Source organism: Sinocyclocheilus grahami, unplaced genomic scaffold (genome assembly GCF_001515645.1).
Source record: "Sinocyclocheilus grahami isolate Dianchi unplaced genomic scaffold, SAMN03320097.WGS_v1.1 scaffold153.1, whole genome shotgun sequence".
Classification (NCBI taxonomy): Eukaryota; Metazoa; Chordata; class Actinopteri; order Cypriniformes; family Cyprinidae; genus Sinocyclocheilus; species Sinocyclocheilus grahami.
Window position 1 is genome coordinate 1,339,105 of NW_015505332.1, and position 25,351 is coordinate 1,364,455.

Sequence of the window (25,351 nt, forward strand, 5' to 3'; positions counted from 1 at the left end):
TCTCTATTTTTATTTATATATATATATATATATATATATATATATATATATATATATATATATATATATATATATTAGAAATTGTATGTTTGTATAAAAATTGTTTGTATATACTTTTTATATAATTATATCCCGGTATATTTACATAATGTATTATTATTTTTAGGATGCTGCAATTTTAAAAATCATTTAAAATCCAGATAAGCTTTACAGATCTTGTAAAGGGTTTTTCATGCTTATTCAGTCAATCATAAACTATTATCACACATGCACCTACAAGGAACAGTGCTTAAGAGACTAAACATTGATAGGCAAAATGGAAACGTGCAACATATAACTGACCCCCAGTTGTGCTTGAGAACTTGCTGATGCCCTGCTGGAAGAGTGGAGAAACATCTAACAGCAGGAACTTACAAATCGTGCATTCAATGAGAATGAGATTAACTGTACTCAAAGCAGCTGATGCACACAAGAGACTTTTGATATTGACCCCTCCTTGGTTTTGGGACTCATTATTCCATTTCTGTTTGTTAAATGTCCGTGAAGCATGTTAAGTTTATGTCTCAAGGTAATACAAATATGAACACACGTTCAGAAATTTGCTGGAAATAAAAGCAGTTGAATGTGTGGGGAGTTCATATAAATATGTGTTTGTGTGTGTGTGTGTGTCTCTCAAACAGCAGAAACAACATACGTGCTTTTGGACAGGCTGAAGGAGCGTTTATTTTCTCAGCCCATAAAAATTGTATGAATCTCACACACATTTTATAGCTAATATAATAGCTATTTTTTTTTTTTTTTTGGCTTAATTTCTCCAAATCTGTTTTGAATCTGATGAAGAAGCAAACTCATACATCTTCTTTGGCCTTAAGGTGAGTAAATGCAAATGTTAATTTTTGGGTGAATGATTTCTTTAAGGAATGACAAGAATCTGACAGCACTGGTAAGTCGAAAGGATAATTGTGCTGCTTTTGTTTTATATGCATTAAGCTTCATATAAACATAAATAGTTCATATACATGGTTTTTGTATGTAGGTAGCTATACTGATATTATTTCTTATGCTTAATGCAAAACCACGAGATGCGGGGCTAATCTGATTAGATAAATGATATTTCACTGTGAAAAGCAGTCCATAAATATGACTATACATAAATTTCATTATTTTGTGGTCACATTCCTGTGTCAAGAGTTTGCAACATCTCTCAGTAACACGAAACAGATGTTAGATGTTGCGCCCTCACTGTTAAGTTGCAAAAACCAAAAGTGGTCTAACTGTCTTACACTTTAACGTCTTATCATCTTGAGCAATTCCAACATAGCTTCAGGACAACAAGAGAACATTGCTGCAATAACTGCAATAAACTTGAATAAACACACAGTGAATTAAACGATCATATGTTCAATCTATGACTGTTTATTTTGATGTGCACCGAGATATCTTTACAAGAGATTCACTCATCCCACGGGAATTTGACGTTGCTTCCTTTCATTTCCTCTTGAATTACAGCTGTGAACTTGGCATCAAGTTCAGGGCTGAAGTGATTCTTCCAGTCTCCAGCGATACCTTTAAATAAGCAGAGAGGTTTCATTCAAGAACAAATATCATCACGATGTTAAAAAAAAAAAACGGCTCTCAGCTGATACTTGAAAACCTGGGTACCTTTTCTGAGGAAGGGTGACTTCTTGTTGTCCATAATGTTTTCTGGCACCAGAGAGTAGTTTGACATTTTGTTTGTTTTCATATTTTTGAAAGTGCCATTATTGACCACGCGATCCAGAGCCTCTGCACTGAGCTCCCGGCCAAGAAATGTTAAAATCCGGTCCAGGACTTCACGGAGGTCCTACAATTACAAGAACCTTCAGTACACCCATTCTCTCTGATTTCTGAATGAGCAGTATCTCTTTACTTTACCTGAAGCATTTCTTCGTAGGTGATGTACAGAATTCTGTCGCCGAGCTCAGGGTTTCGCCAGCTTTTCACATGGTCGGCCCATTTTCCCAAACAAACTGTGTAAGCAATTGCAACTTGATCATTTGAGTAGTTATATTTACACTCTCCATCTACACATATCATGTTTGATGCACGTTTATTGTTCAATTCGAAAATTAGTCTGGGTGTTTTTGGGCATGATGCAAAGTGGACCTTAATAAGGCAGCAACATCAATATAAAAAAAATACACCAACATTCAATAAGCAGTTACATTTAGTATTTTTACTAGTCACATGAATACTGAATACTTCATTCAAGCAGAATTGATTTTAAACACATATTTGAACGTCTCACCTTTTCCTGACAGGAATTTGTCAATGAATTCTTCAAACGTTCCAGGGTCTCCGAGGAAACTGGCCATTTGATGAAAGTGGAAAGATGAGACTAAAACATCTTTAGGATTCCGAGTGACGTAGATTACCTGAAGATGAAAAACACGATATAACAATGACACTTTGCTTTGCTTTACTGAAAAAAAAAGACTTGTCTGGACATGCATCTTGATATTAGAGAACATTGTAAGAAAATGCAAGTATATTTTATATATAAAGTACAGACAGTATATATTTTGAAAATATTTACATGTATATATTTATTGTTCCACATGTTTTATTATTACACAGACAGATATATAACACAGAACAATACAGTGAAGAGGACATTGTCTGCATTTTTTTTCTTATTCCCATGTTTAACCCCACTGAATAACGTGAAAAATTTATTACATAACCTCCCCCCACCCATAAACCCCTCAGGAGGATTGACAAGAAACTGTATTATCTATAATAATACTATATGAGATAAATGCAATCATTTATGAAAAGTATATAATACATGTATATATTTATATTCATATAATTTATATTATATATGAATATATAACATATGCCTATATTATATTATATATTTAATATATAAACATATTTTTCTTAAATATATACATGCATGTGTGTGTATTTATATATACATAATAAATATACACAGTACATACACATATATTATGTACAAAAAACCTTTATATTGGATGCAATTAATCACAATTAATCTTTGTCCAGATTATATATATATATATATTATATATATAGCTTTAGAGGCTGTGTTTAGTGAAAAATTGATGAATGGTGACAAGCGACATTCTTATAAAACAAAGTGACAAAAAACAAACTGCAGAATAAACCAGCATTTAGTAAAATAAACAAACGACCACATAATTCATGTGTGCTGCAGTGCATGCTGGGAAGTGAAGTTGCAACATCACATTATTAAAGTTAATCTACAAACATACATGACTGTAGAACTAGTACTGTAAAAAGTACTGTGAAAATATGGCATCTTGTAGCCAGAAATAGACTGTAAATTTTATATATATATATATATATATATATTGTTTTTTACATTCTGATGAACCAGTTTAAATGGCCAAACTTTTTCTTTGGCGGCAGATGTCAATACAGACTAGTAAACGCGGAACATCTTTCTTTCCCAGTGTCATGCCAAAAGTAAAAGATTAACTATACAGACTATTTATAAATAGGATTGTTCTGCTGCTTTCTGTACCTTGGCCTTGGACTTGAAAAAGGAGGAAGGCATCAAATTATAAGGCATGTGGGAGACGATGGCTCGTGGTGAAGGGAGCTTATCTAAGACCACTGAAGCTCGTGTTTCCTCCAGCCATGGAACCCTGTCCCAGTTAGGGATGGTTTCCACGGACGTCAGGTCTCCTCCATTCAAGAGCGGAGGAAGAATTTCTTGCATCCATGTGGTACCTGAAAAACACAGGCAGAAACCAATGAAGGATGGACTGATCACCTTCATGCATAAAATAACACAGCATTTTAATTTGCAATACATTGAATAATGAACACATCATTATGCAGAATGCATTAGCCTGTGAAGTTCAATATTAAAATGTCATTGCATAGAGTAATTTAGTTGATGGATATTCTATCAAACAGAATAGTGTGATTTGCAGTCTGAGGAAAATCAAAGTGCAGACAGACTGAATTCATGACAGAGTAATAGTCAAATAATAGTTTTGCATCGTTTAACTGCTGCACAATTTGTTTAGCAAACTGTACAATTTATATATGTGCATAAGCATATAACATGTTGCACCTTTTGCAAAGATTATAGCAATATGAGGAAAATGTAATGCAATAAGTCTGTGTTGCTGAAAGCATGAGAACTAAACAGTATGCATCGAAAACAAAGAATGATCTTACCGGATTTTGGATAGGTAATAGCAAAGACATCGTCATCTTTGACTTGGAAATTCTGGAGGTAGTTGAGACTTTCCTCTGTATGATTTATCTTAGGTAGCAGGAGACCATGGTAAACCAGATTCAAATCGCTGTCCGCCATTCTCTGCTGACCGGACCTTGAAAACAAGGAAGTTCTGTTCACCGTGTTCTGTGTGAATTCACTTGTGCTTGGAGAGGAGAGAAAGAGAGAGTGAGTGAAAGAGAAAGCGAAAGAGAGAGTGAGTGAAAGAGAAAGAGAGAGTGAGTGAAAGAAAGAAAGCGAGAGTGACGTTTGACGGTGAGAGCATTCATTAACTCAACAGGGAGCCGTATATCTGCTGCTGACATTCACAGGAGAGTTTGGAAGAAAGGTTACTTGGGTCCAAGTGCACTTACAAAGGGGGATTTTATGTGAAGAAAAAAAACACTAAAAAGGAAAAGGATAGTTGCAAAGTCTTCTTAAACGTTTTTTTTGGCACATAAAATCCCTCCTTTTTTTGTCAAAGGAAAGAAAGAAAGAACCAAAAGAAGCATAGTATTTGCAAACAAATGGTAATACTATGATTGCGAACAACATATACATACATATATACATATACAGGTGCATCTCAATAAATTAGAATGTCATGGAAAAGTTCATTTATTTCAGTAATTCAACTCAAATTGTGAAACTCGTGTATTAAATAAATTCAATGCACGCAGACTGAAGTAGTTTAAGTCTTTGGTTCTTTTAATTGTGATGATTTTGGCTCACATTTAACAAAAACCCACCAATTCACTATCTCAACAAATTAGAATACTTCATAAGACGTTAAGACATATGTTCATTTACTGTACATGTACTCAATACTTGGTTGGGCCTCCTTTTGCATGAATTACTGCATCAGTGCGGCGTGGCATGGAGACAATCAGCCTGTGGCACTGCTGAGGTGGTATGGAAGCCCATGTTGCTTTGATAGCGGCCTTCAGCTCAACTGCATTGTTGGGTCTGGTGTCTTTTTGTGATGCAGTAATTCATGCAAAAGGAGGCCCAACCAAGTATTGAGTACATGTACAGTAAATGAACATACTTTCCAGAAGGCCAACAATTCACTAAAAATGGTTTTTTTATTGGTCTTATGAAGTATTCTAATTTGTTGAGATAGTGAATTGGTGGGTTTTTGTTAAATGTGAGCCAAAATCATCACAATTAAAAGAACCAAAGACTTAAACTACTTCAGTCTGTGTGCACTGAATTTATTTAATACACGAGTTTCACAATTTGAGTTGAATTACTGAAATAAATGAACTTTTCCACGACATTCTAATTTATTGAGATGCACCTGTATATACATACATATATGTATATATATATATACTGTATATATACCTTGCTACGTGTACTGCGTTAGGCTAACCGAGACTTGTCATTTGTACTTATACTGTATATTGTTGCTCTTTTGTTAGTTTTGATTGCTTTTATTGTCCTCATTTGTAAGTCACTTTGGATAAAAGCGTCTGCTAAATGATGAATAATACAGAATGCAACAAAACTTCAAAGAATCAAAGATTAAAATAATTTTTAAGAGTCTGTAAAAAAGACTGAAAACATTTGAAAGAAAAAAGTGCATAACAAAAACTCAAAGAACAAATCAAAACAATAAAAGATCAAAATACTGTTTAACAGACAATAGAGTTGCCGTACAGCTTGACTGTTTATCTGCAGCGTTGATAAAGACTAGTCTCTGCAGGTAATATAATACATGTGAGAGAGTGACCCATAATCCAAGAGTGAAACTCCACCGGGCTTGGCTCTATATTCAGTTCTTTTCACAAATTTTGCTGGAGAGGGAAAACAAAGCTCTTTTTATTGCAGATCTGCAAAGCTATCACTGCAGGTAAAATAGCTTGACAGATAGTTGATAAGAAGGGGAAAACAAGTTCAAGTTATCACAGTAACTTTTCAATAAGGGAAGAATGATGAGAATGCACATGTCTAGTTCTTATCAACTCATAAACTGTTGATAATTGCATGCATCTATTACAGTCTTTTTAAAGCTTAGTTTACTCAACCTGCAGGCAAAAAAAAAGTGTTTGAGGGGTTAAAATACAAAAACTTTAAGCCGTTTAAAAAAAAATCTAAATCTATTGGATATTTCTCTTTATTTTAACTATAGAACTGAATGGCTAATAATGTTAAACGTTTTTTTTTTTATATCACCAACAGCATATGACACATTCCTGACTTTATTTATGGTGTGTATCCAGTTAAAAGCAGCATGAAAGTGCTCAAAACACTTTATTCTGGTCAATAAGACAGTTTTGACTGTTTTATGAGCATCATCAGCCGTTTTAAATTGGTTTTTAGCAGAGATGCATCATACGCTGCATATTAACCTGATTATTAACTCTATGTTTATTATTATTTTTTCATTTATTAATATAATTATAATTTTTTTTCAAAACCCATATGTAACCATTCTTGTTCCTTACATTCCCAGCAGATTTATTAGTTTTAATGTGCCAGGAATGTGAAGCTCGGCTGAACTGAAATAGCAGGACAATAGTTGTGCTGTTAAAGGATTAATAGGTAACACTTTACAATAAGGGCTCATTTGTTAAAGGAATAGTTAATAAAGTTACATTAGTTAGAGGAATAGTTCAACCTAATATTGAATTAGCAAAAAATGTACTCGCCCTCAGGCCATCCAAGATGTAGATGAGTTTGTTTCTTGATTGGAACTGAAGGCCGCTATCAAAGCAACCTGGGCTTCCATTACACCTGAGCAGTGCCACAGGCTGATTGTCTCCATGCCACGCCGCACTGATGCAGTAATTCATGCAAAAGGAGCCCCTACCAAGTATTGAGTACATGTACAGTAAATGAACATACTTTCCAGAAGGCCAACAATTCACTAAAAATGTTTTTTTTATTGGTCTTATGAAGTATTCTAATTTGTTGAGATAGTGAATTGGTGGGTTTTGTTAAATGTCAGCCAAAATCATCACAATTAAAAGAACCAAAGACTTAAACTACTTCAGTCTGTGTGCACTGAATTTATTTAATACACGAGTTTCACAATTTGAGTTGAATTACTGAAATAAATGAACTTTTCCACGACATTCTAATTTATTGAGATGCACCTGTATATACATACATATATGTATATATATATATACTGTATATATACCTTGCTACGTGTACTGCGTTAGGCTAACCGAGACTTGTCATTTGTACTTATACTGTATATTGTTGCTCTTTTGTTAGTTTTGATTGCTTTTATTGTCCTCATTTGTAAGTCACTTTGGATAAAAGCGTCTGCTAAATGATGAATAATACAGAATGCAACAAAACTTCAAAGAATCAAAGATTAAAATAATTTTTAAGAGTCTGTAAAAAATACTGAAAACATTTGAAAGAAAAAAGTGCATAACAAAAACTCAAAGAACAAATCAAAACAATAAAAGATCAAAATACTGTTTAACAGACAATAGAGTTGCCGTACAGCTTGACTGTTTATCTGCAGCGTTGATAAAGACTAGTCTCTGCAGGTAATATAATACATGTGAGAGAGTGACCCATAATCCAAGAGTGAAACTCCACCGGGCTTGGCTCTATATTCAGTTCTTTTCACAAATTTTGCTGGAGAGGGAAAACAAAGCTCTTTTTATTGCAGATCTGCAAAGCTATCACTGCAGGTAAAATAGCTTGACAGATAGTTGATAAGAAGGGGAAAACAAGTTCAAGTTATCACAGTAACTTTTCAATAAGGGAAGAATGATGAGAATGCACATGTCTAGTTCTTATCAACTCATAAACTGTTGATAATTGCATGCATCTATTACAGTCTTTTTAAAGCTTAGTTTACTCAACCTGCAGGCAAAAAAAAAGTGTTTGAGGGGTTAAAATACAAAAACTTTAAGCCGTTTAAAAAAAAATCTAAATCTATTGGATATTTCTCTTTATTTTAACTATAGAACTGAATGGCTAATAATGTTAAACGTTTTTTTTTTTATATCACCAACAGCATATGACACATTCCTGACTTTATTTATGGTGTGTATCCAGTTAAAAGCAGCATGAAAGTGCTCAAAACACTTTATTCTGGTCAATAAGACAGTTTTGACTGTTTTATGAGCATCATCAGCCGTTTTAAATTGGTTTTTAGCAGAGATGCATCATACGCTGCATATTAACCTGATTATTAACTCTATGTTTATTATTATTTTTTCATTTATTAATATAATTATAATTTTTTTTCAAAACCCATATGTAACCATTCTTGTTCCTTACATTCCCAGCAGATTTATTAGTTTTAATGTGCCAGGAATGTGAAGCTCGGCTGAACTGAAATAGCAGGACAATAGTTGTGCTGTTAAAGGATTAATAGGTAACACTTTACAATAAGGGCTCATTTGTTAAAGGAATAGTTAATAAAGTTACATTAGTTAGAGGAATAGTTCAACCTAATATTGAATTAGCAAAAAATGTACTCGCCCTCAGGCCATCCAAGATGTAGATGAGTTTGTTTCTTGATTGGAACAGATTTGGAGAAATTCAGCATTACATTACTTGCTCACCAATGGATCCTCTGCAGTGAATGGGTGCCGTCAGAATGTTAACAACGCTCGATCTGTGTATATTTTTCTCCTGATTCAGGCAAGATGACTTTTTCATTGAAGAAAGCAATATTATGATAGAGGATTCTTATTTTAGCCAGAAACAATGGTTTATAGTTCATTTGTTTGTATTTGTTTACTAGAAACACACAGCTTTTTACTTCAAAAGCTTATTGTGATGTTTTATTCAGCTGTCTGGACTCTCATTCTGACGGCACCCATTCACTGGAGGATCCACTGATGAGCAAATGAGGTAATGCTAAATTTCTCAAAATATGTTCTTATGAAGAAATTCATTTATACCTCGGATGGCCTGAGGATGAGCACATTTTCAGCAAGTATTTTAGCAAGGTGAACTATTCCTTTAATGCATTAGTAAACATGAACCTATAACATGAACCAGCATTTATTAACCTTTATGTTAGTTAATAAAAAAATAAAATTGCTTGTTCATGTTAGTACACAGTAACAGATACAACTTTTCTTTTTAAAACATATTAATAAATGTATTAATAAATGCTGTAGAACTATTTGTATTGTTTGTTCATATTTACTAATATAGCTAACTAAAGTTCACAAATCATACATCTTTGTAAAGTGTTACCAATTACATTATTGTAGTTTGTTTCTAGAAAATGTAAAAAAAAAAAAAAAAAAAAAAGTATGCTGGGTTTGGTTTGCTCATACTTGCCAATATTTTATGGTAACTAAAATCTACCACTAATACAAAAATTGCAAATTATTTTTGTCCCATGTGGCCTTTATTAATAAATCAGTTTGTCGTTAAGAAGGTTTTTCTTTGAGTAAGTATCGCCATAACTGGTTTCTCTCCCAAAACTGTCCAAGTATTCCTTCATATCGTAGTCAAATGTTTATTTAGTTAATTAAATAAAGTATAAACACATGTTCACTAATAACAGTTATACTCTCACGGTCTCTTTGTAGCAGATACAAAAGCCAACAGTATTCAAAGCAGGAATGTGGATCAGTTCTTCAAATACTTGAAATGCCTCTTGAGTTGAGACGCTGTACAGTATAAGGGTTTAGTTGCTGTGAACGAGTGTGACGAATAGGAAGAGTGAACATAGGGAGATGGCACAAGTGAGCACGGCCTTCACTAGGAGAGCTGTCCAGCTGCCCAGGAGGAAAACATGAACAAACAGCCTGGAGGAGACACACAAACATGGAAATAAACAGTGCAGTGAAAAGTCAAAACAAAGAGCATACGATTTCTTTAAAAGGACACACAGTGATTTCATACGGAAAAGTATATCAACATATTACACTTATTATTTCTGGAGTTTCATATGCGTGAAACACCCGGAGGACCTAATACACAAAACTAATGCTGTAACCCACAATGCAACTTAAATGAAAACATCTGAATTTTCCTGCAAAACTGAATTAAAAATGTGAAATAAAGGCAAGATGCTTGCTTACATGCAAGATGAAAATGTTATTTGACAACTCTGCATACTACTGTATTACATATTTTATGCTGTGTAATGCATTCAACATGCTATTAAAAAAAAAAAAACAGTAAGCAGCATACAGTGCAAACTGTGTGATATTTAGTAAATAATAAGCTAGCATTTAATTCCAAACAGCCAGAAACTACATTTGCAATGGCAATAAAATCTAACTTAACGCAACACTGCCATCTACAGGAGAGATGAACAAGTGCATCAGCTCTACTGTATTAAACTGTACTGTATTAAATAAGCATTTTTCAATGCATTGCGACAAATACAATTAAATAAATGAATAAAAAGCCTATAATTATTATACAAACTGAACATCTAATTGACTTCTATTTACAAGTTAAATCAAATGCTGTTTGGAGATTAATGTAGGTTGTAGATACAGAATTGAACTGATACAGAAATGCTGTCCAATATTGAAAATTAGAAATAGTTATTTTTATGCCACAGCCAAAAATGGATTTAACAGCTGATATTGTGAATCAAAGCTGTTTGAAATATTCATTCATACAGGGAAAATAAGCATTAAAATGTAATAAATGTACAGAAGGTATATTTTTTTAATGTACTTTTTTTAATCTTCTGTAGTTAAACAGCAAACTGAATGAATAGGAAAAATTAAGCACCAATACTATCCTCATCCAATATTTGTCTAAACAGACTGATGCCAACTTTAAAAAAAAAAAAAAAATGTATGGCCAATATTAATTTGGTCAAAATATATTGTGAATCCTTACTCAAATTTAATTATTTTCATAAATCATAAACCCTGTTTACTAGAAATGTGCTACAAATTTGAATACATCTTAATTTTGAATTTTGACTAAAAAAAAGAATGTAGACAAACTAAAAGTTCAGATAAAACGCTGACTTAAACCAGCTCTGTTGTAATACCTTAGATGAAAAATTGTGCCAAAAGTAGTTTTAAGCTAAACAAGTATTGCTGTGATACTCACTCCATAAGAAAGATCTTATAAACACACAATCCCAGCAGGATGGTAACAGGGAGCCGGAAGCTTTTGGGAAGGTCGTAGCGAGTGAACATCCATACTACTGCTGCCATAGCAATATAATGTACCTAATATGATTTTTAAAAAAAAATTAAGTTTAGGTACAGAATAAAGCAACAGAACGGAGTAAATCGGACTTACACAATTGTGTCCCAATATATATACATATCATATTTAATATGATAAAACAATGAGTAGAAAAGCTCTGTTACAGTAAAGTAAATAAATCAATACATATATTTGTGATACTGGATTTTTGATGCATGCAAACACAAAAACTACAGCACAAAGAAAGCACGTATCTTACCAGACTGATGTTGGAATCAAAGCTCATTTGAATGTATTTCCAGTCAAACTCAATGCCACGAGCTCCCACCCATAACGGAATACATCTGTTTAGAATAAACAGATCTTTTTTTTTTTCAGTACTGATCTTTTCTCAAACTTGGACTCCAAAATCTTGAACAAAAGTGCATAACCAAACCATACACGTTAATTTCTACTTGTTACTGCCAGTGAAAATCTGTAATGTGCTTTGACAGCGTATCTCTCCGGATGATCAGAATACCTTGACATGATTAGCTCGGCTGTAGCCCAGCCCATAGCTGCCACCATGATCTTATATTCGCCCTTCCCAGCATTCCTGGACATAACCAGATGAAGCCCTAGAAGATCGGCCATGTCCACTGTGGCCTTCATGAACTCCTAGGGTTAACAGGACATGAATGAATGACGTTATCATGATTATTTGCACGGATGTCAGCATGAATGCAATAATAACGTGTGAACAAGTTGTGAGCACAAAGCCTTAAATGAAGTGTTCACCCAAAAATATGCATTTGCTGACAATGTGCATTCTTCATCCCAACAGATTTGGAGAAATGTAGCTTTACATCACTTGTTCACCAGTGGATCCTCTGCAGTGAATGGGTGCCGTCAGAATGAGAGTCCGAACAGCTGATAAAAACATCACAATAATCCACACCACTCCAGTTCATCAATTGAAATGTTGTGAAGCAATAGGAGAAAGAATTTGTTAGAAACAAATCCATCAAGATGTTTTTTTAACTTCAAGCTGTTTCTTCTGCCTAAAACGCAAGTCTTCTATCCATAATATCAATTTCTCCAGTGAAAAAGTTGTCTAGTCTTAATCAGGAGAGAAATCTGCACAGATCAAGCTCTAAACAAATATGTTGGTGGATTTTGATGTGAGAGAACAACAGGGCATGGAACTTTTCACTGGATGAAGTGTTATTATGCATTTTGGTTTAAAGTTAAAAAAAATCTTAATGATGAATTTGTTTCTTAAAACATGCAGCTTTTCGCTTCACAAGAAATTAATTGATGGACTGGAGTTGTTACTTGTGGATTATTGTGGTTTTTATCAGCTGTTTGAACTCTCATTCTGACGGCACCCATTCACTGCAGAGGATCCATTGGTGAGCAAGTGATGCTTAATTTCTCCAAATCTGTTTTGATGAAGAAACAAATTTCTCTACATCTTGGATGGCCTGAGGCTGAGCATATTTTCAGCTATTTTCTTTTTCTGAGTGAACTATTCCTTTAATTTGCCTTGTAATATCACATAATCCAAAGGGTGGGGTTGAGTGCTCTCTGCAGAGATTTGAAATTAATTCACTTCAAGCATGTATGTAATACATAAAAGCATGTTGTTTATCTATGTATTTGTAACATTTTCATGCGTTCTTTTATACATATATATATATGTGTGTGTGCAATCATAATCCAGTAGTGAGGATTCAGTCAAATGACTAGAGTGATAATCCAGAAACGCAAAAAGCAATAATTATGAGATCTGTATCCATGAACATGCCAGCATTTGACTAACAGGGGCTCATTACACAGTAGGTTGTGCAGGCTTGACTGCATCTGATGGCCTGATGCATCCCAGAGGGAATACTGATGTGTTCTCCAAAACTCAGCATTACAGAAAACCCTAGACGGAGCAAATGCACTTGCTCTCAGTTGATGAGTTTAATTCCTGGAAGCTAATGGCGCTAATGCTACCGAGCCAAATCAAATCCCAGCTGCGTAGATACACACTTAACAAGTGCATATACCTGCATAGTGTGCATACATGCATTGCATTATCATACTTCTTAATATGAGAGGTTCTTATTTGCATGCTGAGCTCTGTGGGATCATTTGAAATGTTAAAATTATCATATAGGTTAGGTACAGTATATACCCTATTGACAAAAACATCTTAAACAAGCCTAAGGTAGTTAGCTGGTCTCCCAGCCTGGCCAGGCTGGTTTCGTTTGCAGGTTTTTGAGAGGTTTCAGACTAACTTAAATGATATTTCCACCTTAGGTTAGACTTTCAGCCTCAAGTTTCAGTTGCTGGCGTGCCTCTTATAAGGAACAGTTTACCCAAAAATGAGAATCTGCTTACAATTTACTCGCCCTCAGGCCATCTAAATGTAGTTTGTTTCTTCATCAGAACAGTCTTTGAGAAGTTTGGCATTACATCACTTCCCCACCAATGAATCCTCTGCAGTGAAAGGGTGCCGTCAGAATGAGAGTCCAAACAGAGACTTCTTCTGGTGAAAAAGTCCATCCCTTGTTGTCCTTTCATATCAAAATCCACCAACACATTTGTTTAGAACGGTCTTCGACTGTTTTCGCTCGTAAGCTGTGCTTGATCTTTGCATATTTCTCTTCTGATTCAGATTTAACATGGGAAAGCAATACTATGGATAGAGGACTCTTATTGTGAATGGTAAAAAAAATCTTAATGATGAATTTGTTTCTTAAAACATGCAGCTTTTCGCTTCACAAGAAATTAATTGATGGACTGGAGTTGTTACTTGTGGATTATTGTGGTTTTTATCAGCTGTTTGAACTCTCATTCTGACGGCACCCATTCACTGCAGAGGATCCATTGGTGAGCAAGTGATGCTTAATTTCTCCAAATCTGTTCTGATGAAGAAACAAATTTCTCTACATCTTGGATGGCCTGAGGCTGAGCATATTTTCAGCAATTTTCTTTTTCTGAGTGAACTATTCCTTTAATTTGCCTTGTAATATTTCGAATCAAAATTATCTATATAAATGCATTATGAAAAGCTTAAAAATGAATAAAAAGAGTGGCACATTCACTGCTCACCCCAACAAAATCATACACGCCAGCTCCTCCCTCCCAGGTGGGGAAAAATGTGGCAAGAAACAGCATCTGAAAGTGATATCACACATAGAGAAAACCTCATAATACTCTGTCTTCAAACATTAGAAACTTCTTTGTGAGGACCAAAGGGTTCAGTCACCTTGCACAGCTGCACAAAGAGGTAGGTAGCACCTGCTTGGACACATCTCCAAAATGCATTATATTCAGACCTGGCAATAAACAAAAGTGTGAAGATTAGAACAGTGATCACTGCTAGAAAGAACATCTTGATCTTTGGAGCATACATCAACAACTGAAAACTGTTGAGATGATTGTACAGATTCATTAACAATTGAATTAAAGGGGAGAACCAAATATATATAAAATTAATTATTTATTGACCATGCCTCATATTGAACACATTAGTTATATATGCCATATAGCATATGACCTAAGAAGATTAATACTGTACACTGACATACTTCAGCATAAACTTTTTTAAAGATCATTATTTTGTGTATTTGGTGTAACAGAATATGTTGACATGCTTTAATGTTCAAAAAACACATTCTTTTTCAAATACTGTACATTATTGTAGGTCCTCTATGCCCCGCCTCTCTCAAACGCTTCGTTTTCTACAAAGTCCCTCCTTCCGACAAGCGCAGTCTGCTCTGATTGGCCAGCTGACCCAGTGCATTGTGATTGGCCGGAAATGTAACGCCCCTTACCATAATCGCCAGCTTCAGCTTTCAAAATAAAGGTAAAGACGGAGCCCGAAAGGGGAACAGAGTCGTGTGACAGACACAGTGATGAAGCTGGTATGTGTTTGCAGTACACAAGCCACGGTTAAGACGGCTGACTCCACTGTGATGTGACCCCCTCTCTCTCTCTCTCTCTCTCTCGTGACAGACACAGTGATGAAGCTGCTATGTGTGCAGTACACTTGGTTTCTGAAACCAAGCCTTCTTTCTTTGCGTGCACATTTGGGCGGCATTATGCTAATATTTCCACATAGTGAGGTAGATATGTGGGGGCGTGTTAGAACGAGCCGTTTTAGGGGGGCGTGGCAGAGTCTTAACTTTGATAAAGAATATCTCTTTGGTTTTGAGACTTTAGTCTTTGCAACTTCAGGGATCTTATCTATGCACAATCAGCTTCTAACACTCCAAAGAGAAAGGACAACTTGAAATCGCATCATATGACCCCTTTAAATAATATATACTGCAGCATATATTGAGCCAATAATATCTATAGATTTCCTACAATTTCTAAAAAAAAAAACTTAGCTAGATATATAATACTTCCAAGTATGAAAAAATATTGTCTAAATACTTACAATCCACTACATTTGTGGTAGGGCCTTTCTGCTGTCGCAAATCTCAGTGAGTTACTCTTTGGAGTGCATGTACACTAACAGGTCAGCAACACGATGGCTGTAGCCAAATTCATTGTCATACCTGAGAGAAAGAAAAACAAAAGAAGATTAGAGCATTGCTTTTTCTGTTGTCTTAAAAATCTTGATATTTTTCTGACAATTTACAATAAATGTACCATTATTTATGCACTGTATTTTCCCTGAAAATATTTATCTTGACCTAACAGTAATTTCAACCAAAAAAATATATATATATACTTATTTTCTCCCCACATAATTATTTAGCTATTTCACAAAATGAACATTTATAATTAATCAATAAAATAAGGGAAAATATTTTTTTTATTATTTTGTATTTATATGCACTAATATAACAATGAATGACTATAAACAGCAAAGGTTATCAATATTTATTTTTTTACTAAAATAAAATCAGGGTAACACTTTACAATAAGGTTCATTAGTTAACTACATTAGTTAACATGAACTAATAATGAACTGCACTTATACAGCGTTTATTAATCTTTGTTAATGTTAATTTCAACATTTACTAACACATTATTAAAATCTTGTTAACATTAGTTAATGCACTGTGAACTAACATGAACTAACAATGAACATCTGTATTTTTATTAACTAATGTTAGTGAAGATTAGTAAATACAGTAACAAATGTATTGCTCATGGTTAGTTCATGTTAGTTTACACATTAACTAATGTTTAACTAATGAACCTTATTGTAAAGTGTTACCAAAATCAGATTAATGTGATATGGGGGAGTCATTTACAGAATTAAACTGAACTCTATTTCCACTAAATTTGAAAGTAAAGACACTATTAAAGCATCCGTCTTAATATTTTCATACTTGTAATCTGTGAGAAATCTAGAAAAAAATGTGAAAATGCTGTCTTTAGAAGTTGAAATAATTGCAATATTCACAGTTAAGACTTCATTTTATATCACCAGCAAAAACACGATAAATGTTTTGTGATTATTTGATCCAGTCCTTCCAAAAATCTAAGTTCTGTCATCATTTACTCACCCTCATGTTGTTTCAAACCTGTGTGAGTTTTGTTCTGTATGCTGAACACAAAAGAAGGTATTTTAAAGAATGTTGGTGACCAAACAGTTTCAGGTCCCATTGACTTACATAGCATTTTCTGCCCATACTATGGAAATCAATGGGACTCAAAACATTTGGTAACCAACATTCTTCAAAATATCTTCTTTTGTGTTCCATGGAATACAGAAATGCATACAGATTTGAAATGAGTATATATATATATATACATATATATATATATTTTTACTTATGGTGTGTACCATTGAATGGTGCACAATAGGACCAGAAATATGCATTAAGAATTGATTATATGTAAAACACTTTATGCAGTGCAGAGCTATAGACCTACTGTATATGTTAGTTTAACATGGCTGCTGCTTTACACAATGCCAAGAATCATAATTTCTGCTTCAGTGAATCTCACCATGTACTGCAGGTCGATGAAGGGGTCGTTGATGGCGGTGACTTTAATTCCCTTCTGCAGGCAGGCCCTGAGGACCAGACGGCCAATGCGGCCAAATCTACACAAACACACGGCAAAGTTATTTAAGATGTTTCATTATGACACAATCTGTCTTGTATCTGTTACTTTGAAAGATGCATCTCATTCTCCTGTATCTGTCTGCCTGCAGGGAACACGATGGAAAATTCCACTGAAGGACCGTGTGATTTCATTGGGCGAAACAAGGGAATATCTACATGTTTTTATTAAATATGCTAGCATATGAAAGGTAAAGTGAATAATTAATGTTTTGTCAGTTGATATCTGATTGGTAGGACACATTGCCTGAAAGACTACGCAGCAGGAGTGTGTGTACATGCTTATGTGGATGGAGGCTTAAGTTCATCCTGGGTAATCCTGTTCTTGTAATCATTCTGAATCAGGCTATTTGCTCTCTCTCTTTCTCTCTCTCTCTCTCTCTCTCTCTGTATATCTGCATTTTACAATCTCTATTTATGGAATTATTAGCTCTGTCTCAAAACCTAGTGAGCTGCCTTGCTGTTTACTGCCTCTAAATAAATCTAAAGGAAAAAGAAAATCAGACCGACTTTAAATGTTCTTCATAGTACACAACTTAACGTACAAAGCACTGTGAATGTCAATTTTTTAATTAGATTTAACTGTTTATAGTTAACTATCGATATTATCATTATCAAAGATTATCAGATTATTATCCTTTTACCTAAAATATATACTTGAATTGAATTCCCCCTGTGATTTTAAGATAATATTTAATAACACTTTTGGATGTTTACAGTTCAAGCAGGTGAAGAAATATGTTTTTTTAAATTGTTTACTTTATTTTGTTCATTACTCATTTATTATTCATTTTTATGATTTAATAATACATTATTAGCTTTTCATCAACTCATTCAGTAACTGAATAAATTCTAAGTTCATTTAGGATTGATCTTGATCTTGCTTCGTCCACCATCTATACCACTGTTTATTTGGTATAGTACAATTTTTAGGTGGTTCACTATATTTTGGAACAGATCCTTCGTCAAAAATAGACACAAGTTTTGCATTTGGTATTTTATATTTTATGATGTTTTTTAATCATATATTAAAGCCTTAAACATCGTGAGAGTTCAGATGTAAACTCACCCATTGATTCCAACGCCAAGCTCAGACATTATTGCAAGAGTATGGATTGTGGTTCTGAACCTGAAATTAGAGAAGACAAAAAACAAAGCAGGCTTTTATAACAATTGCATCAACGTATAACTTTATAATAGCGTTAGTTCTACTGCTGTTTTGAACTCCGTGTTTAATAATGTGTAGCTGTTTTTGCAGAAGAACTTTTCATTTTATCTTGTGAAATAATAGCATTAGTGTGGTATAGATTAAATGTTATTTTCTTAGATTTCTGTGATTTCGATCATACCGCCCTCCCTCACTAGCAGCTCAGTGGTCTGTCTAAACACGCTTGTGGGACTGAACTTCATGAACTTTCTCTGAGCCAGTGAGGTGTTTTGGATGGTGGGCGGAGGCTTGAACTGTTCTCTAGTTTTTATTGTTCTTGGGTCCATTAGCATGCTGTTTGGGAAATTTCCAAACCTCGGCCTCACTGGACCTGCATACTTTATTAGCCTGGCAGAGCAGAAGATCTATTGTGTAAAGACACGTCTTTTATTCTCCTCTCTTCATGCAGAACAGGGGCAGCAAGTCATGCACTTAACAATTTGTCCTTAAACTTCCTTGTGCACACAGGAAGTTTCTGAAATACTGGCAATGTGTGTGCATTGCCAAACAGTCTTCACTGTGGGCTTCAATATGGAACAAGTTGTCACATGCCTAACATCGTTTGCAGTTTTCTCTATTACCAGAGTGCCACGGTGTGTGAGGATGGGTCTTATGTAACATGAGCCTGACAATTGGACCAGAGTCAAATATTTGTACATTATGCCATATATGGCTAACGCCTGAGAAGTATAAAAGGGAAGAGGAGGATGTTGAACTGCAGCTGGAAACGGATACATGTGCACATGAAACAGGGGGATGTGACTCACTCATTGAAATTACAATGAAAAAAGTTAACCAATTTAAATTCAGTTAAAAGTGTATTAATAGATTTCAGTTGATTTAGTTCTGCCTTTAATACAAGCTGGCAGTCTAAATCAGTTTAGACTTTAGAAACGTTTAGAATAAGATGATTCCTGCTGTCGCTCTTTTTACAGCTAGACGTAAAGTAACAACATCCCTGTGATTTTACCGTAGTATTTAAAACACTATACAAGACTGTGTATGAAATAACTCAAGGGAGTGGCTCTAATGCATTATACTTTGTTTGACATTTTAAGATATAAACACATTTTAGCTAACAGAGTTATAATGTTGATATTTGTAGTCACAACAAAATATAGCCCTCTAAAAGCCCATAGATGTGGCTAGATGACAGAGAACGTCTCATGATCTGTTGGGTTTTAGTGAGCTATGGTTTGTTTTGAGTCCACATGTTTATACTTTCATCAAGGCAAGTAGTGCATACGGTCATTAACGAGACAAATGAACAGGTTTTCCATAGACACCATTGATTGGACCTCATCTGCCACTTCTGTCTCTGTGCACCACTGAAATGGTCAAAAATGACCTTCACGGTCTGCTTGAAAAGATGGTCTCGGCAGGGTTATTCTAGTTAACTAAAACTAAAAAAAAGAAGTGTTATTTGAAATAAAATAAGTGTTAACTGTAATAAAATATATATAAAAATTTTTTATATATTTTATTTCAGCTGGTTTCCAATGCAACATTTATCATTTTCATTTAGTGTAAATTTCTGTATTAGAACAACTTAAACAATATTACAAAAACTAAAACATATATAGATATATTAAATGAAAAACAACCCAAAACTGATAAAAATGACAAAATCACAACAAAAATACTAAAACCCAAACTAACCCCAACTATTAAAATGAAAATCGGAAATGAGAAATTCCAAATATTAATAAAAACTAGAACAGAATCACAATTATACTAAAATATCACTGGGTATGGGATATGGTTAATGTGAACTCTGTTACAGTTTGCAAATGGATATTAAATAAATCCTGTCCTAAATTGCAGAATTTGGAAAATTGGCTTATTATTAGGCAGAAAATGAAAATGCTGTTCTGTGCATTTCATTTCTTAGTTTCATTGCTAAATCCAAATTGGCAAATGGCTGAGATTATGAGGTTATGCCCTAGAGTTGGACACAACGGCAGCAGATTTTATAGGGAAGAGCGCTTCGGAAGTTTTTCATTAGCGTTTTATTTTCCAGGCGTTGAACGATCCCTTTCCATTTATCATTAAAATAATTAATATCAAGTAGAGAAGTGTTGTATTTCTGGAGGGTTTGCCTATAAGGTATCCTGAGGAAGTGCTGTGTCATTCCAGCCAGACAATAGCAGCGGGAGAAAGCAAGTTTTTAGAGAACGGATAAGCACTTTAACTAGTGCAACACATAAATGTCTAACATTGGGTCTAGCATTTGGCTTCAGTGGCAGTGCAATAGGTATGATGTAAGAAAATTAAATTAACCCACACTGCAACCCACTGTTCCCATTCTTGGCTCAGTTAAAGGACATGTTTGAGAAGGGAATGGTATTTTAACTGTAAAAATTATTCCTCCAAGGGTGCAAATTACAGCCCAGAGAAAGAAAAACAGCCTCTCTACAATGCACAGACTGTATGACTGTACTGTAGCTAATTTCTGTATCATGAAACATGCAAAATACATGCAATTTGTTTTGATAATGCACAATTCAATATTTCAATCCGCAGTGCTCATTGTACAATAGTCTAAACTGCCTGTCATTTAGAGGCTTTTGATGATGCAGAAGCAAGTGTCAAACCAACGAACATCATATGCTGTTTGTGATGTCATGATGCATAAATCAGCGCAATGGGCCATCAAACACCTTTAATACTGGCTTCTTTTTTCGACTAACTCCACAGTAAGAACACCACATTTGTCTGGTGTAAGGTAACATCCACTATAAGTGACTTTAGGGCCTTTCGCACCGCTTTAGTTCCAGAACTAAATGTACAGTATTTCCCAGTATCATTTAAAGAGTTGCATTCGCACTCAAATAGTCATTTGAGTGGAAAATATCTAATGCTGTGTGGCATAAAATGAAACAGGAACTTCATCAGTGTCATTTTTCAAAATAATTGCTTGCAACTAAATACATACCAATTGATTATGGACCTTTTTTATCATTAAAATAATTAATATCAAGTAGAGAAGTGTTGTATTTCTGGAGGGTTTGCCTATAAGGTATCCTGAGGAAGTGCTGTGTCATTCCAGCCAGACAATAGCAGCGGGAGAAAGCAAGTTTTTAGAGAACGGATAAGCACTTTAACTAGTGCAACACATAAATGTCTAACATTGGGTCTAGCATTTGGCTTCAGTGGCAGTGCAATAGGTATGATGTAAGAAAATTAAATTAACCCACACTGCAACCCACTGTTCCCATTCTTGGCTCAGTTAAAGGACATGTTTGAGAAGGGAATGGTATTTTAACTGTCAAAATGATTCCTCCAAGGGTGCGAATTACAGCCCAGAGAAAGAAAAACAGCCTCTCTACAATGCACAGACTGTATGACTGTACTGTAGCTAATTTCTGTATCATGAAACATGCAAAATACATGCAATTTGTTTTGATAATGCACAATTCAACATTTCACTCTGCAGTGCTCATTGTACAATAGTCTAAACTGCCTGTCATTTAGAGGCTTTTGATGATGCAGAAGCAAGTGTCAAACCAACGAACATCACATGCTGTTTGATCAGCGCAACGGGCCATCAAACACCTTTTATACTGGCTTCTTTTTTCGACTAACTCCACAGTAAGAACACCACATTTGTCTGGTGTAAGGTAACATCCACTATAAGTGACTTTAGGGCCTTTTGCACCGCTTTAGTTCCAGAACTAAATGTACAGTACTAAAGTACTGGGACGATTTTGCGCGAACTATTTCCCAGTATCATTTAAAGGGTTGCATTCACACCGAGAGTGTGTACTAAGAAGTGACATAAGCCGGTCGACAGCGACGTCATTTGTGCGCGGCGTTCAACAACAGAAACAAAGAAGAACAACGTTAACAACAGAAGGATGGAGGACGCTGTGATCGGAGCTGTGCTTTTGTTGTGTCTCGCGGGTTTCACAATAATGGACATGGAAAGTCGACGTATACGTAAAGCGATTGAAAGAACGGAAAGGAGGACTAAGAATCTCCAACGACAACTGGCAGTGCTACATTTGCAACAAGTGCCTGCACTTCAGCGTCCGTCCATCTATCGCTGTTCTCCATACTTGCGAAATAAGTTGACACAATGTTTACAGTAAGTTTACACTGCGTTTTAAATCATGGCGGGTGAGAGCGTTTTCATACGCGTTTGGCCAATCAATGTGTACTTACGTCACGATTAGTACCAGTTGTGCTGGTTAGACCCTGCTCCGGAGTAGGAGCTAATTTGGTTCTAGAATAAGGCAGTCCGGTACTAAATTCCGGTGGTGCAAAAACTTCAAAAAGTGGGTAGTTCCACAATTAGTTCTGGTACTATGAAAAGGTTCCCGCGGTGCGAAAGGCCCTATTTAAACAGCCAGCTGAAGGCCCTTCTGGTTGCCAGTGGCAACTGCAGAGTCAGACTGCAGAAGGTCAGTGAAGGAGGGATGGAGATGCGGCCTGCATATCACTCCCTTGCATGCACATATATAATATTTCAACCAACAGTCTTCAAATTAGACTTATGCATTAACAAATATATTAATGCCATTATTTATTTCAAATGATCACAGCATAATTGTTGTTAATAATGCATAACCTGCAGACAAACACAAATCAGAACAAATCTGTTCAGGTGGGTCATTTGGTTGCATGAAAACCACCTTAAACCAGCTAAAACTGGTAAACCACTTCAGGCTGGTTTCATATGTTTTACTCAACAGGGAATTTGCAGGAAATGACATGACGCTCATGATACCCAAGGTTTTCAGATCTGAGTCATGTTCTCCACTGCTGCATCGAACACGAGTCCAGTCACGTACATGAGGGAGAAAATCTCCCATGATGCTCACCGTGTAACATGTGTCCTGTCCAAATTTATATTAAAATACAGATAGAAGCTCTGGCATAGTCTATCCTAACCCTGTTCTCGTATAACGCATTCAAAACCAAAATGTTATGAGAAAGACATGTTGAATAAGCACAAGGAGTTATATCATTTGACCTTGACAGCTCGTTCGACCTTCATGATGCGAGTGATGCTTTGACATTATTTCTGTTTATCTGCTTTTATATGCATTAGAGCGCAGACGGCTGCTTTAATGTTCAAAAAGGGGGAGTGTGTTCCTTCTTCATTCGTTATTTGTCATTGTCAATACGTCGAATAAACACAATAACCATCTGACTAAAATAGGTACTCCAAAATATGCGCTCAAACGACACACGGTCGAGTTTGGAGAAGTTATTAAAAAAAGTATTTATTAAATCATATTCCCTCCCCTCTTTCGCAGCTTCTTAGCAGATGGTACATTCTGGAACGATACGACGCAATGAACCCATCGCGAGCGGCCCGCAAGGCACAACACGCTGCTCATTCTTCAACATTTTTATATAATAAAGTACTAAAATGTCACGGGTGTGAAATTAATATTGTATATTCTATAATAAAGCATGTATATATTTGCATAAAGCGGCATGGGATGTATGAATGAACCACGCCTCCATATATTCGTGCAGAAACTGACGGATTATATAACAACTTCCTTACAAACTCAACAAACAAAATCCTGCAAAGCTAAACGTCGTCTTTAAAATGTTTAATATGTGTATGCCTTTTTGCAGTCTTTAAATTCGACACAAAAATGCTGTAAAGTCTACGAGGAAGAACTCACCTCCTTCAGTGATGCTGCTGCTGCGGCTTCTGCTCAGTTTCCGCGTAATGCTGCACCCTTTTATACTGGACACGTGCCACCGGGGCCTGTCGCCCTGGCAACCTGACGTCATGTGACGTAGGATAAATTTAAAGAGCTATCTATCACGAATGCTATGGAAACGCTGATGGGAGACTGGGTAAGACGATACTATACAAGGACATGGAGGGGAGATTTATAACATGCCTGAAACAAGCGCAGTTCGGTGCTGTATAGATGTGCCAGACTTCCAAAATGCTAAATTAAACTCTAAAAGATGCATATCCTCCATGCAGAATTATGTTACCTGGGCATCTTATTATATTTGACCCTTCACAAGATAACCAGTGCCATTTAATTGAGGTTTTCGCCTCTGAAAGTTGTTTTCTGTGTCAAAGCTCCTTGAAAGGATGCAAGGACAACGTGTCAAGATACAGATGCAGAATTAAAGATCATACATTATGCTCAAAAGACACCTGATCACAACTGTTACCAGTGAATATAGGCTACACAAACCCTCGTTTTGGAGGCAACTCGATTCTAATTTTTCAAAGCATTGCTATCAAAAGTAACCAGTGTGCATTTATTTTTGCTTTGTTATTGAATTTCCCCATAGATACTGGGAAAAGGCACTGGGGTTATAATTGTGACTAGGAAAAAAATCACGCACTTTGACTATAAATGACATGTAGTTCATTTAACAATCCAAAAATAATTTATAAGTGCACACACGGCACGCATTTGGGATTAGATTCTTTAACATAAACCGCTTTCACAGTCTCCTTTTGGATATTAAGGTGCACGTCCTAGTCACTATGAAAAAGCAGAAAAAGCAGAAGTGGGTTTGCATGAATGGAACGTCAGAATGAGGATGGAACGTGCGGAATTCCGCACGCTGTTGCACGTGACCTTGACAGTGGCAAGCGGATGCAGCTACGTGAGAGACGGCGCGTGCTGCAGAGACTGCGCAGAGAGAGGAGCGATGGGCGGGGTGTGCTCAGTCATACAGAGCAAAAATATCGAATTAAACATGTAAACTAAACATGAATGGTGCTCC

At 35.4% G+C, this 25,351-nt stretch overlaps 2 protein-coding genes and 1 long non-coding RNA gene across 3 annotated transcripts; all 3 read right to left on the reverse strand.

The window, feature by feature from the left end:
- Window positions 1-1,397: 1,397 nt before the first annotated feature.
- Window positions 1,398-4,625, reverse strand: LOC107592535 (sulfotransferase family cytosolic 2B member 1-like). The gene is made up of 6 exons (XM_016282065.1): window positions 4,216-4,625; window positions 3,551-3,759; window positions 2,288-2,414; window positions 1,915-2,009; window positions 1,663-1,843; window positions 1,398-1,566 (listed from the first exon to the last, which is right to left on the reverse strand). The coding sequence occupies exons 1-6, from the start codon at window positions 4,352-4,354 to the stop codon at window positions 1,454-1,456; spliced, it is 864 nt and encodes a 287-aa protein (XP_016137551.1). The 5' UTR covers window positions 4,355-4,625; the 3' UTR covers window positions 1,398-1,453.
- A 4,879-nt stretch (window positions 4,626-9,504) lies between these two features.
- LOC107592511 (transmembrane protein 147-like) lies at window positions 9,505-17,183 on the reverse strand. The gene is made up of 8 exons (XM_016282044.1): window positions 17,148-17,183; window positions 15,786-15,859; window positions 14,610-14,679; window positions 14,453-14,518; window positions 11,892-12,028; window positions 11,631-11,715; window positions 11,270-11,391; window positions 9,505-9,996 (listed from the first exon to the last, which is right to left on the reverse strand). Exons 1-8 carry the CDS (start codon window positions 17,181-17,183, stop codon window positions 9,876-9,878), a joined length of 711 nt encoding a protein of 236 aa, XP_016137530.1. The 3' UTR covers window positions 9,505-9,875.
- A 95-nt stretch (window positions 17,184-17,278) lies between these two features.
- On the reverse strand, window positions 17,279-24,347 carry LOC107592536 (uncharacterized). The gene is made up of 3 exons (XR_001609989.1): window positions 24,277-24,347; window positions 18,497-18,556; window positions 17,279-17,408 (listed from the first exon to the last, which is right to left on the reverse strand). It is a non-coding gene; the product is annotated as an uncharacterized lncRNA (long non-coding RNA).
- Between the last annotated feature and the right edge of the window lie 1,004 nt (window positions 24,348-25,351).

Bases quoted from the DNA above. Each gene is read 5' to 3' on its own strand.
- LOC107592535 (XM_016282065.1), bottom strand. From the start codon at position 4,354: ATGGCGGACAGCGATTTGAATCTGGTTTACCATGGTCTCCTGCTACCT. The intron at 2,010-2,287 runs GTGAGACGTTCA...TTGCTTACACAG, and splicing joins CAAATTCCTGTCAGGAAAAG to TTTGTTTGGGAAAATGGGCC. The intron at 1,844-1,914 runs GTAAAGTAAAGA...TTGTAATTGTAG, and splicing joins CCTACGAAGAAATGCTTCAG to GACCTCCGTGAAGTCCTGGA.
- LOC107592511 (XM_016282044.1), bottom strand. From the start codon at position 17,183: ATGCATATTTCTGGTCCTATTGTGCACCATTCAATG. The intron at 14,680-15,785 runs GTAAGTATTTAG...GTTTATTGCCAG, and splicing joins TACCACAAATGTAGTGGATT to GTCTGAATATAATGCATTTT. The intron at 9,997-11,269 runs GTGAGTATCACA...TGTCTCCTCCAG, and splicing joins TATAAGATCTTTCTTATGGA to GCTGTTTGTTCATGTTTTCC.